The sequence below is a fragment of the Mus caroli genome, unplaced genomic scaffold (genome assembly GCF_978045245.1).
Source record: "Mus caroli unplaced genomic scaffold, Mus_caroli_1 scaffold_4, whole genome shotgun sequence".
Classification (NCBI taxonomy): Eukaryota; Metazoa; Chordata; class Mammalia; order Rodentia; family Muridae; genus Mus; species Mus caroli.
Window position 1 is genome coordinate 111,176,541 of NW_028227259.1, and position 20,122 is coordinate 111,196,662.

At 40.5% G+C, this 20,122-nt stretch overlaps 1 protein-coding gene across 1 annotated transcript in view; it reads right to left on the reverse strand.

Annotated features, from left to right (window-relative positions):
• Positions 1–654: 654 nt before the first annotated feature.
• Positions 655–20,122, reverse strand: part of Hfm1 (helicase for meiosis 1) — a 101,228-nt gene continuing 81,760 nt past the window's right edge. The window contains exons 33-39 of the mRNA XM_085836978.1: positions 15,622–15,701; positions 13,996–14,099; positions 8,506–8,745; positions 5,862–5,952; positions 2,631–2,742; positions 1,754–1,905; positions 655–862 (exon numbers count right to left, since the gene is read on the reverse strand). Coding sequence (XP_085693104.1) covers positions 793–862; positions 1,754–1,905; positions 2,631–2,742; positions 5,862–5,952; positions 8,506–8,745; positions 13,996–14,099; positions 15,622–15,701 — 849 coding nt within the window. The 3' untranslated portion in view covers positions 655–792. The remainder of the gene's footprint in view (positions 863–1,753; positions 1,906–2,630; positions 2,743–5,861; positions 5,953–8,505; positions 8,746–13,995; positions 14,100–15,621; positions 15,702–20,122) is intronic.

Consider the following 20,122-nt stretch of genomic DNA (forward strand, 5'->3'; position numbering starts at 1 on the left):
ACTTACAGTAAAAAAATAGAAAATACCTTTTTGTTATAGTAAAAGTATCCTAAAAGTTTCAATCTTTTACCTATGGTAGCTGGAGAGATGGCTTAATGGTTAAGAGTACTTTTTGCTCTTGCAGAAGATCCAGGATCAGTTCCCAGCACCCACAAGACAGCTTACAACCACCTGCATCTCCAGTTGTAGGGATGCAATACATTTCCACTGGCTTCTGTGAGCCCCCGCACTCACATGGGACAAATGAACTCATGTAGGACCACACACATACAGATAAAGAAAATACCTTAAAAAAGAAAAAACAATGTAAACAAAACAGCAGTCCACACTGATTAGCATTTTCATTTATTACTGCTCAAAATGAAAGAACAGATTCAAAGGCTACTGGATTCTTAAAAATGCAGAAGAGCAAACAACAGAGCAGGACACACAGGAACCCTGCTGGCGAACACACTGTGACTACACACGGTCACTGACAGCATTATTGTGCTTTCTCAGACATCTTTCTTAAGAAAATATAAAAATGAAATATAAGAGCCTATTAAAATTGGTTTAATAAGAAATTATTTATGAAGATAAATTAATTATCAGTTTACTAAAAAAACATACATTTCCAGAAGTTATAATAAAAATAAAAATATTATCAGTCCATATATTTTTTTATAAGAAAGTCAAGGAATGAATCAAACTTAAGAAAAAAACTCTGAACAATTCTCAATTATCTTTAGAAATAAAAAGCATTTTTAATCATTACACATGTTTATACTTTGCCTTATTAACTACATTTTTTCTTTAGAAAATGCCATTAAATATTCCCAGAAGGGCCTTCATTTCTTCAGCTGCATCATCAGGATAATACTTACTGGAGAGAAAAAGCAAATACAAAAGTGTTTGGTATTTTTTTTTTTGCAAACCAGCTTATTTTAAAAGTACATAATAAACAAGTTAACATTATAGTTACACTTGAAAGTGTGAGGTTAATATAGAAAACATGGTAAGATAACATTGTCTGGGGCTAAAACCAACAGACTGTAAGCTGTAAAGGGTAAGGAACAGACCTCTTAATTATTTCTTTAAACACATTGGAATATAACACTGCTCAGTAAAAGCATAAGCAGTTTTCTAAGCTTGGCCTCTCCAAGGAGAGAGAAACAGGGGGTGCAGAGGTCCCCTCAGGAATGGCCAGCAGTGGGTGCTGTGACATTTATTACTACTGTGACACTGAACCTGTGGAGCTAACGGAGTAAACCACAACCTGAGATTCTATAAGTACCTGATTTCATGTGGATTTCTCCAATGACACTACAGTATATTCTGTCAAGAAAACATTCTGCATTCAAGTCAGTAAAACTTCCTTTATCAACTCAATGTTTTATAATTAATAGCATTAAACATTTGTTTTAAAAATCAGTATACCTAATGTTGATGGCTGTAAGGCTCCTCGGTTCTCAGGAGATCTAAACTTTCCACTTTAAACAGAGGTTTTGCTTGATCTTTAAATGAACAAAGGAGGATCTGGAGAAGTGGCTCAGTGGTTACGAGCATCGCAGTGCTCTTCCAGAGTCCAACGCCTGCACTCATATCAGACGGCTCACAACTGCCTGTAACCCCCGCTCCAAAAGGACTAGACTCCTGTTCTCACAGGCAAACACACACACACACACACACACACACACTTAGAAATGAACCAAAAAAAAAAAATCTTTGTAAAAATTTTACTAGTAAAGCCATTAAATGTATTTAAAGAGCTTACCTAAGATCAATGTCCTTTTTAGAGCCACTGTTTCCAATAAAAATATCCACATCCTTAAACTTGGGAGACTGTGGTGTTTTCTTAGAGTGGGTCAAGCACAGCCTCTCAATCACTGGTGAGAGAGTCAGCGGTCTCCTCTCTTGTAAATTGACCTATGTTTTACCCAATATATAAGATTCAATTTGCGAAACACATGAAGCTCAGGAAGAACGAAGACCAAGGTGTGGATACTTTGCCCCTTCTTGGAATTGGGAGCAAGGCACCCACGGAAGGAGCTACAGAGACAGAGTTTGGAGCTGAGACGAAAGGATGGACCATCTAGAGACTGCTATATCCAGGGATCCATCCCATAATCAGCCTCCAAACGCTGACACTATTGCATACACTAGCAAGATTTTGCTGAAAGGTCCCAGATATAGCTGTCTCTAGTGAGACTACGCCGGGGCCTAGCAAACACAGAAGTGGAAGCTCACAGTCAGCTATTGGATGGATCACAGGGCCCCCAATGGAGGAGCTAGAGAAAGTACCCAAGGAGCTAAAGGGATCTGCAACCCTATAGGTGGAACAACAATATGAACTAACCAGTACCCCCCACCCCCCCGCCCAGAGCTCGTGTCTCTAGCTGCATATGTATCAGAAGATGGCCTGGTCTGCCATCAGTGGAAAGAGAGGCCCATCGGTCGTTCAGACTTTATATGCCTCAGTACAGGGGAATGTCAGGGCCAAGAGGTAGGAGTGGGTGTGGGAGGGTGTGAGGGACTTTTGGGATAGCATTGGAAATGTAAATGAAATAAATACCCAATTTAAAAAAGCAGCAATCACAGAAAGCTAGGTATTCAAAGAAAATTTGAAATAAAAACAAAAGTACGTGGCTTACAAGACTTGCATTCCCAGCTCGTTGAGGGATCTCTGCCACAGAGGACAGCGCGAAGCTGGACCTGGAACAATCTCGTAAATAAGCATCTGGCTTCCCAGGTGATGAAGCAAAACTAAAAGTTAAAATTAATTATGTATGAAATAGAACACCGTGAAAAACAAACCGTTACTGTTCTACATTAATAGTTACTCTGAAAAGAATACCAAGTTTAATATAAAGCTTATCAATAGTTACTCCGTGAACAATATAAAGAATATCTCCTGCAAAAAAAGTTGATATTGTTTCCAATACTCATTGAGAACTTGGTGTTTCTTCCTCTTCCTCTTCCTCCTCCCCCTCTTCCTCTTCCTCCTCCCCCTCTTCCTCCTCTTCTTTTGAAACATAGTGTCACTATGTAGCTCTGGCTGTCTTGGAATTACTGTGTAGACCAGGCTGGCCTCAACTCTGCCCGATGCTGGGACCACATCTGGCTACTTCCTTTCCTCAAGAACAAACCAATTTATACATTCCAGATTAGAGTTTTATTTAAGAAATTCAACAATTTCCTTTAAGATTCAGGGTTATGCTTGATTTTCTATAACCTTGAAACCTGTAAATCTTTTCTAAACTCACATTGCTTAAGCTTTATCCTCCTTTCTGTATTCTGGATTCACATAGTTACCACAGTCCTTCATATAACTATATATAAGACTTCATAACTTTTTATAAAATTCATACATGAGAACACACTCATCATTCACTACTATGTGCCATAATTATGCTAGAAACTAGATATAAAGTGGTAAACAAGCCATCAGTGAAGTATTATCTAACACAAGAACAGACCATGTATGAAAATAGCTTTGTTGCTGAAGTGCTTGTGTTGTAAGTGCTTGGCCCTTTTGAGCTCTAAAGCCCAGGTGAAAACATGATCCATGCATGGGACCCTGTGTGGGGAAATGGAGACAGGTGGTCCTGGCATCAGTGGGCCAGCCTGGTCTGCTTGAGATCCCAATCAGTGAGAGATCCTGTCTCAAAAACAAACAACCCCCCAAACCCACCCACCCAACCAACTACCACCAATAACAACACAGACTAGAGAGACAGCTCAGCATTGAAGAGTGACTGTTGTACAATTCAGAGGACTGGAGTTAGGGTTCCAGGGCCCACATAACAAGCCAGCCATCCCCCATTCCTCTAGCTCCCGCTCTGAGTAGGGCTTCGGTAAGAGGATCACAGGTGCTTTCAGGCTTCCAGTGTAGCCAAGAAATCCTGAGGCCCAGGCTCGGGGACAGTGAAAGGACAGTGAGGGTCTCCTATGGCCTGTGTGTCCTTAACACATTCCTTCCCAGTGTGCACGTATGCTCACACAGATACTCAGACACAAGAAAATAATTATAGTAATATGGACCATGCCTGAGGAATGAGCCCAAGATTGTCCTCTAGCTTCCATAGGTGTGTGTGGGCACACACACACCAATGTGCATGCACCCACACACATATGTACTATAGGTGTGTTTATATATTTACACACACAATTACAGGTTTTGAAGGCACACCAGGTCATCAGCTCTCATGGGCTTTCTCCCATGGAGCAACTTCTGATAGTGTTTTTCATGGGCAATCTATCTTCTAAACTGTTCCAGAATTAAATCATGGTGTAGAAAATGGTTTTCATGCTGTTTTTGTCCTTTCCTACCCACAGCTTTATTTTCTTTTGCTGCTTTTGTTCTTTCCTGACTCAGACTCAAAATCAATAAATTAAGGGATAAGAGTACAACTCTAAAAAACTGCCAGATGGTGGAGGAGATCAAAACCCAGAGTACCTTAGGTGCACGACTGGTCAGTGGAGCACCTTAGGTGCACGAGCTGGTCAGTGGAGCTGCCTTGGCAGGCCCGTGAGCACCTTGCTAGTGGTGAGCACAGTGCTCTAAGGCCCAGTGGCAGGAAACCAGCAACGTGTGGGCAAGGTGGACTCTGCAGTTGTCTGAGTCTGAGGTCCTGTGAGCCTGATGCTCTGCATCGCTAAGTGATCTATGTAGACCAGAATAGACACTGCCAGCATTTTTTGCTTCTGGCCAAAATTCCTCTTCTGTCTTGATTTCTTATCAAGTCTATTATTTCCAAATGCACTTTGCACTTCAGCAAAACTGTTTCAAATTGAACATTTCCGAGATGATTTTTTTCTTTCTCAAATCTGTGGTTCCTGTATTCTCAGAAATATCTCTCTATATCTAGCTGCTATGCATTCTTTCCCCTTCTCCATTATCTTATTTCATTATCAAATTGAATAGATTATATCTGAGATATAAAAACCTGTGTCTGTGTGTGTGTGTGTGTGTGTAGATCACAGGACAAACTGTGGAAGTTGTCTCTTTCCTTCCAGGATGTGGATTCTGAAGATCAAGCTCAGGTCACCTGGCTTAGTAGCAAGTGTCTTCACCCAGTCAGCTTCCTCACTTGTCTCCCCCTCAGTGCTGAAATGACTCTTTAAATGATTAAACTGAATGTCTGCATCATCTGTCATGGAGGGGAACTACTGGAGACCCCTAAGCTAGTCCTGGTCTACACGGATAACTGTTGCTGTGCTTTGATGGAGGTAATGCCAAGTATGTTGATTTCTTTGAACTAGATGTCAAAATTTAAAGACCACGAAACATCCCATAAAGTGTCACATTCCTAACTTTCCTTGAATAATCACAATACCTGACAACACTAAACTATATTTTGTAGACAGCAATAACTATCTACAGCTTAGTAATGAGTATCTCGTTATTGAGATAGTCTTCTGAAGGCTCTTGCGTTTGAGAATGAAATGAGTACTTATTGCGGCAATTAAGGCCCTTACACTCTGTAGTTTCATCCTTACTCCCATGGCCACACAAAACATACATCAACGATCCTTGTAAATGGCCTGTCTGCTTAAGCCAATGTCCTTTTCTTAAAAAGAAATTTAAACCTAGAATGCCTATTCATCTCTTTCCCACGTGTTTGGAAACTATGAAGTTCCCAGGTTCCACCCTAGAGACCATGATTCAGTGGGTCTGATGATGTGGGACAAGAACTCAGACTTTTAACGAGCATTGCTAGACAGTTCTGATGCAAGTGGTTTGATGATGGTACTCAAGAAAGAAACCTCCAGCACTAGCAAATTCAGATTGGTTAACACACTCTGATTCTCTGACACCTCTCCAACTGTGTTTCACAGGGATATAAAGTTCTAGGAGTTACAGACTCAAGTGTGAAGCTTGCCTGTTTGAGTTGTCTCTTTGGAATCTGCTGCTTGACTTCTGGAAAGGTAGCTTACTTCCGCAGAGACCTGAATCACGAGTGTCTCCAAGTCCTACGAGAGGAAAGAACATTTTGAAGTGAAATGCCATTTGGCAGCTAATGGAAGTGCATGTCTGTAATCAGGACTGTTTAGAAGGACGTGCAGGGCTGAGGAGGTGGCTGGTGGGTAAAGTGCTTTCTGTGCAGGCATGAGGACTGCATGTGGCTTCCCTAGAACTCACATGAAATTTGGGCATCAGTTTCTTAGACAGCTGGTAAAGCCATCACAAAAAACAGAAATTAGGAAAAAATTAAAGAAAGGAGTATATGTCCTAATTTGCTTTTGATTGTCGAGATAAAACACCATGACCAAAAGAAATCTGGGGAGGGAAGGGTTTGTTTCAACTTAAATCTGATCATCACAAAGGGAAGGCAGGGTAGAAGCCTGGAGGTGGGAACTGAAGTACAGACCAGGAAGCAAAAGTGCTACGGGGCTGCTCCCCATGGGTTACTCAGTTTGCTGTTTTATATCCACCTCCGGCCACCTTCCAAGGATGGCACTGCCCACAGGGGACTAGGCCATCCCAAACCAATCATTAAGAAAATGCTCCCACAGACTGTCTACGGACCAATCTGATGGAGGCCCTTTCTCAGTGAGGCTTCCTCTTCCTGGATGACTGTAGCCTGTGTAAAGTTGACAAAGGTAATTCTCCATAATCAAAACTGATTTACACAGAAAACATAAGACAAAAAGCTAAGAAAATAAACTACAAAACATACGGTTTATTAGCTACTATGTTTAAAGGTTTTCAGCTTATCAACATTGACTTAGTATTTAAATTCAGATATATGACCAAATTGAAATTTATTCAGCCTTTTTAATGGTCTGAAAGTAATTGTTTAAAATACTCTACAAATGGGGAAAAGGTTTTCCCAGTGGCAAAGCTATGGCCGCACAGGTTAGGTCACCTCAGAGGGTCAGCATACACCTACTTTTACCTTGCAGGACACATCTACAGTGTTCAGTTAGGGGTTAGTAGTTGTTCAGTGATACAGCAAATGTGCCTAGTGATCCACATCATAGATTTCTAGATCTGTTCTGTGTAAGTGATCAAGCTCTGATCTTCCTGAGAGAGTGAGGTCTTTAGGATCCCAAGACAATAGCATTTTAGCTCCTAATGAGTTCCTGGGGCTGTTGCCTTCTGTTATGATGTGTTTCAGGTGGTTGTGGTAGAATGTATCAGCAAGCAATAGGGGGAAGAGGGTTCTGCAGTCTGAGGAACTGGTTTCTCTGTCTGTCCATATGGCAAGCATATCGCCATCTTTTCCTCTAGTCAAGTGACTGGTAAGAGTTTCAATGAACTGTTTTAGTAATCAGAGCAAATCTGTCTGTAACTCATTATCTGTGTCATGGTTTTGGGTTTGTGTCTGATTTAAATACACCTTCCAACAGACAGCACCAACCTTCTTACTTACTTATTTTTATACCCAAAAGTGAGCACTTCCACTAGAACTCAGGCTATTCTCTTTCCTTGAAAGCAGATGAATAAAAACATAACACTTTTGTCTTTCACAGAGACCCTAGGTGAACTCAGAATGGAGACCAAGATAGTCTGTTTTATGTCAATTTAACAAACAGCCTGGATCTAATAGGACTGCTAAGACACAGGAGGGATGTCTCAATAGTTAAGAGCACTAGCACTGGCTGCTCCTCCAGAGGATACTCCTTTGATTCCCAGCACCCACATAGCAGCTTGGTCCATTCATGACACCAGTTCCAGGGGACCAGATGCCCTCTTCTGGCCTCTGTGTGCACTGCATGCATGTGCTGCACAGCATATAAGCAATCTGCTCATACATATAAGATAATTTTTTTTCCTTTTTAAATATTTTTATTAGGTATTTTCCTCATTTACATTTCCAATGCTATCCCAAAAGTCCCCCATACCCTCCCCCTCACTCCCCTACCCACCCACTCCCACTTTTTGGCCCTGGCGTTCCCCTGTACTGGGGCATATAAAGTTTGCATGACCAATGGGCCTCTTTCCAGTGATGGCCGACTAGGCCATCTTTCGATACATATGCAGCTAGAGACAAGAGCTCCGGGGTACTGGTTAGTTCATATTGTTGTTCCACCTATAGGGTTGCAGTTCCCTTTAGCTCCTTGGGTACTTTCTCTAGCTCCTCCATTGTGGGCCCTGTGATCCATCACATAGCTGACTGTGAGCATCCACTTCTGTGTTTGCTAGGCCCCGGCATAGTCTCAAAATAATTTTTAAAAATTAAAAAGAGAGGGGAAATAGGGTAAGAAAGAAAAACTCACCTTGCTTCTCATGCCACCAATAGGAAGCAATCTTGGCCTTTGCCCTCAGAGGGAAAACGCTCTTTGTGGAAAAGACATTTCTCTTTTTAGGTTTGTGAAAAATTAGAATGTTACTCCAACAAACATAAACAAAAAGGCACAAGAGAGAGACAGAGAGACAGAGAGAGAGACAGACAGGGGGGCAGAGAGACAGAGATAGAGAGACAGAGAGAGAGACAGAGAGAGTGAGTCTGTCTCAGGGACCAAAATAAAACTACTCAAACCCTTTCTAATGAAATTTCTTTATGAAGACACACAGTTTACCTGATGCAGCCATCTTCTCAGCATCAGCTGAAAGGCTCATAACTTCTATTAAGCTCTCATCATCAAAGTCATCCCAGACTTCATTTCCTAGCTCTAAGTTCACACCCGGAACTTCTGAGGACTTGCTTTTGTCTTCATCTGCAACTCTGTGGTTTCCAGGTATATTAGCACGTCGGCTGAACATCACCGTTTGAGGGATCTTTTCACTTGAAGTTGTACAATAGTCCCATCCAGGAAAATCTGTTATGTGTGTAGAAGAGTGTAGGCACTTGTTGAAGCACAAAAACACACATCATTTTAAACTGATGTATGAGACATCCTTCAGCTGCTGTGCAGAGCTGAGCAGCAACTTTCAGAAGCACATGCCAAGTACTGGGTACATTGCTCAGACAATTCTATTTACTGGATTACAGGTACTGAGAGGTTCACAAAATTTAATTTTAGGTAGATTAATTGTATTATCATTCTCACTGAGTCTCTGTGGGTGCTATGTGCATGGGGGTGCACATGCTCCAGTGCATTGGTGGAGGGCAGAGTACAACCCTGTGGAGCCGATTTTCCCCTTCTACTTTATGTAGACCCTGAGGATTGAACTCAGTTCTCTAGACTTGCCACCACAAGCTCATTTACCCACTGACCCATCTTACCAGCCCCATAATTTTAATGGATTTTAATGCCTACTGTAAATTACTTTGTAGCAGCCCATTCCAAGTATTTTCCTATACTGAAAAATGACGAGAACACAGATAGTAGCGACATATAGCATATCATATACTATACAACATATAGTATACCATATACTATATAACATATACTATACAACACATAGTATATCAGGAAGTTTAATTTTTCAGCACTATCATCTTTGTTTTTAACATAATTTATTTGACTGGAATTTATTTTAAATGATCATAAAGCGCTTAGTATAAAATCTACTAGCAGTTTAACAGTGTTTGAAAGATTTCTGAAAATTTAACAAGAATTTCTCATAAGACAGTGTAAGCCTGAAGCAGTATTCCTCTGAGGCCTTCTCACTCAAATGTGCCTCCCTCTTCATCTGTCAGCTGAGGCTCCAGCTACAGCTCCCATCTATACTTCAGTGTGTTGTCATACACAGTAGGACAGACACTAAAAACAGAAGTGGTATGAGAGTCCATGGAAATACAGCGAGAAGAACAGTTAGAGTAGAAAAGACCTCTTTAATATTCAAACCATCTAAGAAGAGTTGTAGCTCTCTCAGCTTGATAGAGCCGTGGCTGTGGAGCAGGAGAGATATTCTATGAAAAACAGCAGTCTGAGAGGCCAGAGCAGGCAGGAGCTAGGAGTCCTCAGGATTTCTGGAGCACACAGAGAGAGAAAGAAGGACTCACTGGCAGGCGTGGGTCAGACCACACCAAAGTAATTGTCACCTTAAGATCTTTCTGTCTTATCAGCAAAGACAACCACTGAAGATGCTCTTGCACAAAGGCTGCATGATCAGATGCTGTTTGATTACTTGGAATATTTATGGATTGGAGAATAATAGACTGAAGCAGGTAACATGTGAGAGTTATTGAAACAATGCCTGAGATGAGTGTTAAAGCCTGAGTGTCAGTGAGAACAGCAGAGGAGAGAGCAAATATGAGTGTACAGTATGACAGACACAGGGTTTGTGCTGAGTTCAGTGTAGAGAGAGATTTAGAAGCCTCCTTTCTCTCCCATTAGCAGCTCAAAAGTCACACACTGACCTAAGGGAAGAGAGAAGAAACAGAATGCTGCACAAATGACCAAAGCTTAGACGTGGGCACTGCTAACACTGAGGCAGCTCTACCCAGGAGGGTGGATACAGGAATGGATTTGTACTTAGGAAAAGACAGACTTACAAATTATCAGGAGTTAGCTGGTGATTTAAGATGTGGCTTAGGAGGTATTGTGTAGAAGTCTGCAGTAAAAAGACTAGGGAGAGAAAGAGAGGAAGTGGGAGCTAGGAACAGGGAGCTGAGGAGGAGCAGGGGGAGCAGGGAGATGGAGACAGAGGGGGATGGATCTGTATGAGACACCAGCAAGAAGATGAGCCCAACAAGTCTGAGATGTGAGCAACTGACTGAACCAGAGAGGCTTTCTGCAGGCCAGAATAGAAGTGTCAAGTCCTTCAGAGCTCTCACTGAATGGAGCACTTAAGTCACTCCAGGGCACAAGAAGAGCAGTCTCAAAGTAATGATGAAGAACCTCAATTTTAGTGAGAGAATAGTGACCAAGATGGAAATAAGCAAATGTAAATTGTTCTCTCAATACTTTTCAGTGTGTCAAGAAAGCAAGATACAGATGCAGAGACCACAGGACTCTGATTAACTATCATCATCACCATCTTCATCATCTTTCTGGCATGCTGAACTTTCTATCAGTAGAAGAATCTTTCTTTTCCTTTGGGGAAAAACATACCTTTGTCATCCTAGGTGATCCTCCTGAGGTCATTGTTCATGGTACCCTGCTTCCCCTGGAGCTACAGGGACAGAATGTCTATTCCCCAGCTATTGAGATTTATCCAAGTGACTACATTACTCAAAGTAGACTAACTAGAATGAATTCAAGTCTGTACAACTACAAGAGAAAACTATCTTTTTCTACTGAGGTTGTTAAACTGGAAAGATTACAAATTGGGAGGGCTTACCATGTAAGTAAGCCTATTTAACAAGTGAAGCAATTCACAAGAAACATAGCTAAAAGATTCAGAGAAACCCAGAGGTCTGATGAGATCATTTGAGTGCCTGGATTTAACCAAGATTAAAGCCAGAGGCCTACTTGGACTTCCAGTGTATATGCAGATAACCACTTACCTCTTGTGTGACAGTCTACAGTCTTGTGTGACACAAAGTCCCTTTGTGTTGAATGTCAAGTCACTTATCACACAGGTCATTAGTGAGATAGGAGCTAGCTGTGGCTGAAGAAGGCAATGCTTACGCATATTTACACACTCAGAGGAAATAGCAGAGAGCAGACAGCGCACATGGGTGGCAGATGCACCACGAGCAAGGGGGAAGGAAGTGTGGACGACAGCTCCAAGCAAGGCAGGGTATGTGGAATAACATTTTCTCAAAAAATAAACCAGAACTGAAAAAGTAGAAATGAAAATATTGGATAGAGAAGAGAAATAACTGGCCTTTTAAATCCCCAGGGAAGGCACAATTATACGGAATTCAGGTTAAGCCTTAATGGAAGAAAAAAATAATTCTTTTTGAGACTAATAGAGGGTTAATGATAGAAGCGAAATCAGAAAACTATGTAAGTCGGGTGAGGTGGGATGAGATGGTGGAGATCTGACAGAGTTCATACACTGTAAGTTCAACACTCAATTTTCTACTGATAACTAAAAGTCAATTTCATTTTCTAGAAATGGCTTGGACTGGGAGTCAGGAGATATGGAATCTATTTCTGGCCCTGCCATTAATTAGGTGTGTGATTTTGGGCGAGTCATTTAATCTCTTGGAATCTTGGCTTTCTTTACTGTAAAATGAGAAACTGCACAAAGGTCCCTTCCAAATTAAATTTATGATTCAAAATGCTTTCTCATATAATTTCTAATACTTTTTTCTTCTTTTTCTCTTTGTGAAACTGGAATACAGATAATAAAATTACCATGTTTTTCTTAAAACAGTCTCAAAATTTAACATATGTTTTGACAATGAAGTCTAACGTGTGAAAATTATAGTAAACACATTAATTGCTACCATTAATAACACTAGATATTACTTTATGAATTTTACAAGCATTATCTCATTTAATCCTAAAATGTCTAAAATGATCGGGTAGGAGAATTGAGATGAAGTAGGTAAGTATACTCTGAGGGACTATGGTGAATGGCAGATTAGAAGACAGGCCCAGGAAGACTGTTTCTAGATCCTGTCAGCTTCACTGTCTTACACATGGCTCCTTCCTTAAAGTGAAAGAAGAGGGAGAGAGACAGAGTGTCCACTGTAGAGCAAGAGCACAGATGGTGCTGGGGTCGGGTGTCTAGATGAGACTTTTGTGTCATACTCTAATCAGGGTTCAGGATAAGTGGAAAGGAAGTAAAGTGAGAGACTATGACATGCAGGGAAGCTGTGTGTAGGAAGAACAGAGAATAGTGTGGCAGTATAGGGAAGAAACAAGTCGGAGGGCTGTGGGTTGAAAAAAGGCTAAAATAAAAAGGTTGAGAGTGTGAGCTTCCTGTTTTGTCATGATTACTTGGATAGGTTCTCTAATCATCCCAGTGAGGTTGTGAAACTTCTGATCCCACACTGGAGCCAATGGAGGCCACGAGAGGTAGCAGATGCTCTTGTCCATATTATCTATCTAGTTATCTGTTTGTTTATTAATTTTGACATGTTGGGATCAAATCCAGGATGTTGCTATGCAAGCACTGTACCACTGGGCTGCATATGCAACGACCTAGGATCTTAAACTGTGATAAAGGAGATATAAAGCTTTAAAAATGACAAAGCCAATGCTGGGGGTGAAGATGTTCTCAGGAAGCTCCAAAGCTCACGGTTCCATTTACATTACATACAGCTACCTGAATAATGGCTTACGGGCCAGGGCTACTTTTCATCACCTCAAAACATCATGCTTTTAACACATGAACCAGGGAACTAACACTAGTAACAAGAAAACCCAAAATAATTGTGCTAAAGAATTTGTATGTACTGCTGCATTTTGTTTTGTTTTGTTTTTGTTTTTTCGAGACAGGGTTTCTCTGTGTAGCCTTGGCTGTCCTGGAACTCACTCTGTAGACCAGGCTGGCCTCGAACTCAGAAATCCGCCTGCCTCTGTTGGGATTAAAGGCGTGCACCACCACCGCACTTTTAATGACAGGCACAGATAAAAAGAAAATCTAGACTACAAAATTCCTGTGCCTCACAAAATTACTATTGTGAATGTGTGTGTGTGCACGCGTGCGTGCGTGTGTGCATGCACGTGCATCCTTGCATGTGTGTCACATTCCACAGTGTGTATGTGGAGGTCAAAGGCCAACATGCAGGAGTGAAGTCTGTCTTCCTACCATGTAGATTCTGGAGATAGGTCATTAGGCTTTGCCCACTAAGCCATTTTACTGGCCCCAGTACTTTCATTTTAAAGATTAGGCTGAGACCCAAGGAGGTTAAACAATTTCCACAAGGTCACACAAATATTTTATCAAATTGTAATAATTTCAAATCCATAAAATTATTTAAATTTCTGAAAGTATTCATCATTTTAATACTTCATTAACACAAGAATTTCTAATTTTTTGAGTTCTTTCTCACACTATCTTTAGTCAACACTTTGTATGGAAGATACTTAAAAACAATCTTTGTTATATAGCAAGACAATTTGAAATAACCTAAAAAATTTTGAAATTGGTTCAATAATCCAAGAAAAAACTATTGTTAGTTAATATTCATAATCCTTTTGGATGTTGAGTTTTCAGTTAAACAACTTATTTTCCTTAGCAGTATTAAACTCCCTCACAATTCAATACCAACAGCAGCTTACCTTTGTCATGATATTCATATGGTCCCTGTTGAACTTTTCCATAGATTTCATGCTGATTCCTCTGTTCTAATATTGACAACTCAGGGGTATTTAAATATTCTGACCTTTATGAAGATGAGCAAAATGATAAAAAGAAAGTATAATGACTTTGGCCTTGGAAACTACTTATTCATATAAATAAAAAAGCATGGTTTATTCACTTCCCAGTTCTGTGATGAATTGTAATTAGCTTGGGAAGAAAAGAAAGAGGCCAATACTTAGCCATCTTTACATGCCCCAATGATGAGTCATCTTTACATGCCCCATTGCTGAGTCATCTTTACATGCCCCATTGCTGAGTCATCTTTACATGCCCCATTGCTGAGTCATCTTTACATGCCCCAGTGCTGGATCATCTTTACATGTCCCAATGCTGAGTCATCTTTATATGCCCCAGTGGATACATGCCATCATCATAGTCTTCAGAAATCTGATAAAGCTACTGTCAGTTTGATAGCAGAAGTAATGATTTCTGAAGTAGTACTTGGATCTAGACTTCTGACTGATCATCTCTATGATGGTCGGCAAATAAATAGAATGTCATCCTAGCAGTTACAATTCTCCTATCTGACCCCTCCCTGAGAGACGTTGACTCAGGGAGTCACTTTCTTCAATGAAGCAGGCACTGGTAATTTGCCTGTGCTCCAGTAAATAGCTCCTGCCCATGCTCATGCAAAGGATCCTAATTAAAGCAGTAGATCACACAGAGACGTAGGGGAGGGCACAAGGAGAAGAGTGTTCAGTGGGAGAAGATGCATGGGTGAGAGGGGATAGGAAGTGAAGGTACTGAAATTCATTCTATGCAAGGGTTAAACTGTCAAGAACAAAAGATACGCTTAAAATGCAGGAAAGAATATCCTAAGCTGAATAGGAAATTATATATACAAATTCTCTTCCTTATATCATGATATAAGAAAAGAACAATGAATTATCTATCATCTGAGGTCTTCTAATTATTAACTAGAAATATGAAGTCTAGGTTTTTATTAATAAAATTAAATAAACATCATGCATTGAGGTATACAGTTATACTCTCAGCACCTGAGAAGTTAAGGCAATAGGATGATGAGTGTGAGACAAGTCTAGACTATATAATTAACTGAAGGCCAGCCTGGGCTACATACCAAGATACTGTTTCACAGCATCAACCAGTTAATAAACAATATAAAATAGCATGTGATGACATTATTTTATGAGCCAGGTTGTTATGAAAGTTAAAAGATATATTGCACAAGCAAAATTTCAAATTATAAAGTATTTTTCAAGTCTAAGGTATTATTAATATGGAATTAGCACCTGCAGGGAAAGATTAGACTGGGTATACCAACATGGGCTTCCTTGTAAAGCACCTCCTGTCTCTTAGAAAGCTGAGAACCAGGGGATGACATTAGGGATGGATGGTTTCCTAGGAAAGAGATTCAAGAAATGGTAACAGCTCTTACGATAGTGTTGCTGTATTATGAAACTAAATGATTACAGTGATTTTCACCGAGTAGGGAGTGACTAACTCCTCTTGAATAGGTGGCTGTCTGGAGGAGCAGCATTTAACTGACTACTTTACCTTAGATAGTAACATTGTATTTGTACCTTGATATACTGGAAAGGGAAGGCCTTGGAGTAAAACTAAACTCTTTAAGGTCCACATTTTGAGATTTGTTCATCTGTATCTGTGAATTAAAAACAAAAAATGCTATTACAGTTTCAACTATCACTTTCACAAATAAACCAAATAGTAAATGAATTAGGAGAGTCTTGGACTAGTTCTCAACTCAAATATTCTTCTCAGCCCCTTCTTAAAAATAGATAGTTTTCATTTGTTTAAACTTATTCCCTCTCTTCTCACTCTATATATGATATATGATATACTGTCAGAAAGATCTTTTGACTTCCATGCCTTAAATTACCACATTTCTACAGATGACTCTCAAATTTATATTTCTATTTTTGTTCCCTTTCTCTTCTGATTTCTAGGCATAGCCAACTGCCTCTAAGGACATCTTTATGTGGATATCTTGTTTTTTTGCGATATGGTATTTGAAAATTGAACTCAGAATTCAAATGAGAATGCCCCCATGGCTCATGTATTTCAATACTTCATCCCCAGCTGGTGGCATTGTTTGGGAAGGTTTACAAGGTGTGGCTTTTCTGGAGGAAGTATGTCACTGGAGGTAGGCTTTGAGACTTTAAAGAATCTTGCCATTTCATGTTGTGCTCTCTGCTTCATATGTGCAGTTCGAGGTGTGGGCCCTTAGCTTCTGGTCCTGCTGCCACGCCTCCCCCTCCCCCCCATGTTAAACTCACCCTCTGGAACCAAAAATCCAAATACCCTCTTCTGTAGGTTGCCTTAGCCATGGAATTTTTATGACATCAATAGAAAAGTAACTGGTACACAAACTTTAGGCAAGCACTAAACCACTGAGCACTTTACTACTTCCAGCCCTAAATCCAGTATTTCCTAAAGTGAATCTATTCTGTCTTCCCTAACTTGATTTCCCTTCACTCTCTCTGCTCTAGAGAGGCCCAGCTTTTCTCCCAGTTGATCAAGCCAGAAAGATGGGCATTGACTTTAGCTGCTTCTTTCACCTTGCCCTCACAACCAATGAAGTACCTCTGAAAAAATGTTTTAAGCCCAGTCACTTCTCCACTGCCTACCCAACAACCTAGATTACCATCATTTGCTTCAATTCCGGCAAAACAACCTAATGAGTTTCCATGTGTCTTAGTTAGGGTTTTACTGCTGTACAGATACCATGACCAAGGCAACTCTTATAAGGACAACATTTAATTGGGGCTGGGTTACAGGTTCAGAGGGTCAGTCCATTATCATCAAGGTGAGAACATGGCAGCATCCGGGCAGGCATGGTGCAGGAGGAGCTGAGAGCTCTATATCTTCATCTGAAGGCTGCTAACAGAATACTGACTTCCAGGCAGCTAGGATGAGGGTCTTAAAGCCCACACCCACTCCAACAAGACCACACCTTCTAATAGTGTCACTCCCTGGCCCAAGCATATAAATCACATCATGTTCCTACTTTTAAAAATCTTTTAACTCCTCCTCTTCATTGCAGCTAGAATGATCCAGCACTGAGCATGTCATTGATTAAAGCACCTTAATATTTCTAAATATTTTGAGTGTGAAATATAAATCTCTAAAATAACAAAATTGTTTGCATGTTGTTCCTATTTTCCTTATCGGCCTCACTGCTCACTACTTTTCCAGATATACTGCTACTTCAGCTACTTGGAACATCTCTCCACTACCACCAAATACTCCAGACCTTTAAAATTTAGTCTACTTATACTCATCACTATTTTTGTTAGCATTCTCTGTACCTGGATTATCCTTTCTGTCTCAGTCACTTCTTTTAGGATCACTTCCTGGTTCATCAAATATGTACACTTTTGATCTAAAATCAAGTACTTACACGTCTGTCATAGAATCACTTGCTTATTTGTGTTCTTTTTTTTTTCTTTTTTTTTCCTTTTTTTTAAAAAATTTTTTTATTAGGTATTTTCCTCAATTACATTTCCAATGCTATCCAAAAAGTCCCCAATACACTCCCCCCCCCCCAGTCCCCTACTCACCCACTCCCACTTTTTGGCCCTGGAATTCCCCTGTACTGGGGCATATAAAGTTGGCAAGTCCAATGGGCCTCTCTTTCCAGTGATGGCCGACTAGGCCATCTTTTGATACAAATGCAGCTAGAGTCAAGAGCTCTGGGGTACTGGTTAGTTCATAATAATGTTCCACCTATGGGGTTGCAGTTCCCTTTAGCTCCTTGGGTACTTTCTCTAGCTCCTCCATTGGGGGCCCTGTGATCCATCCAATATCTGACTGTGAGCATCCACTTCTGTGTTTGCTAGGCCCCGGCATTGTCTCACAAGAGACAGCTATATCTGGGTCCTTTCAGCAAAATCTTGCTAGTGTATGCAATGGTGTCAGCGTTTGGAAGCTGATTATGGGATGGATCCCTGGATATGGCAGTCTTTAGATGGTCCATCCTTTCTTCACAGCTCCAAACTTTATCTCTGTAACTCTTTCCATGGGTGTTTTGTTCCCAATTCCAAGAAGGGGCACAGTGTCCACACTTTGGTCTTCATTCTTCTTGAGTTTCATGCGTTTAACAAATTGTATCTTATATCTTGGGTATCCTAAGTTTTTGGGCTAATATCCACTTATCAGTGAGTACATATTGTGTGAGTTCCTTTGTGAATATGTTACCTCACTCAGGATGATGCCCTCCAGATCCATCCATTTGCCTAGGAATTTCATAAATTCATTCCTTTTAATAGCTGAATAGTACTCTATTGTGTAAATGTACCACATTTTCTGTATCCATTCCTCTGTTGAGGGACATCTGGGTTCTTTCCAGCTTCTGGCTATTATAAATAGGGCTGCTATGAACATAGTGGAGCATGTGTCCTTCTTACCGGTTGGAACATCTTCTGGATATATGCCCAGGAGAGGTATTGCTGGATCCTCTGGTAGTATTATGTCCAATTTTCTGAGGAACCGCCAAACTGATTTCGAGAGTGGTTGGACCAGCTTGCAATCCCACCAACAATGAAGGAGTGTTCCTCTTTCTCCACATCCTCGCCAGCATCTGTTGTCACCTGAATTTTTGATCTTAGCCATTCTGACTGGTGTGATGTGGAATCTCAGGGTTGTTTTGAGTTGCATTTCCCTGATGATTAGGGATGTTGAACATTTTTTCAGGTGCTTCTCTGCCATTCGGTATTCCTCAGGTGAGAATTCTTTGTTCAGTTCTGAGCCCCATTTTTTAACGGGGTTATTTGATTTTTCTGGAGTCCACCTTCTTGAGTTCTTTATATATATCGGATATTAGTCCCCTATCTGATTTAGGATAGGTAAAGATCCTTTCCCAATCTGTTGGTGGACTTTTTGTCTTATTGACGGTGTCTTTTGCCTTGCAGAAGCTTTGCAACTTTATGAGGTCCCATTTATCGATTCTCGATCTTACAGCACAAGCCTTTGCTGTTCTATTCAGGAATTTTTCCCTGTACCCATATCTTCGAGGCTTTTCCCTACTTTCTCCTCTAAAGTTTCAGTGTCTCTGGTTTTATGTGGAGTTCCTTAATCCACTTAGATTTGACCTTAGTACAAGGAGATAGGAATGGATCAATTCGCATTCTTCTACATGATAACCGTCAGTTGTGCCAGCACCATTTGTTGAAAATGCTGTCTTTTTTCCACTGGATGGTTTTTGCTCCCTTGTCAAAGATCAAGTGACCATAGGTATGTGGGTTGATCTCAGGGTCTTCAATTCTGTTCCATTGGTCTACTTGTCTGTCGTTATACCAGTACCATGCAGTTTTTATCACAATTGCTCTGTAGTAAAGCTTTAGGTCAGGCATGGTGATTCCACCAGAGGTTCTTTTATCCTTGAGAAGAGTTTTTGCTATCCTAGGTTTTTTGTTGTTCCAGATGAATTTGCACATTACCCTTTCTAATTCATTGAAGAATTGAGTTGGAATTTTGATGGGGATTGCATTGAATCTGTAGATTGCTTTTGGTAAGATAGCCATTTTTACAATGTTGATCCTGCCAATCCATGAGCATGGGAGGTCTTTCCATCTTCTGAGATCTTCTTTAATTTCTTTCTTCAGGGACTTGAAGTTCTTGTCATACAGATCTTTCACTTCCTTAGTTAGAGTCACGCCAAGGTATTTTATATTGTTTGTGACTATTAAGAAGGGTGTTGTTTCCCTAATTTCCTTCTCTGCCTGTTTATCCTTTGTGTACAGAAAGGCCATTGACTTGCTTGAGTTAATTTTATATCCAGCTACTTCACCAAAGCTATTTATCAGGCTTAGGAGTTCTCTGGTGGAATTTTTTAGGGTCACTTGTGTATACTATCATATCATCTGCAAAAAGTGATATTTTGACTTCTTCTTTTCCAATTTGTATCCCCTTGATCTCCTTTTGTTGTCTAATTGCTCTGGCTAGGACTTCAAGTACAATGTTGAATAGGTAGGGAGAGAGTGGGCAGCCTTGTCTAGTCCCTGATTTTAGTGGGATTTCTTCCAGCTTCTCACCATTTACTTTGATGTTGGCTACTGGTTTGCT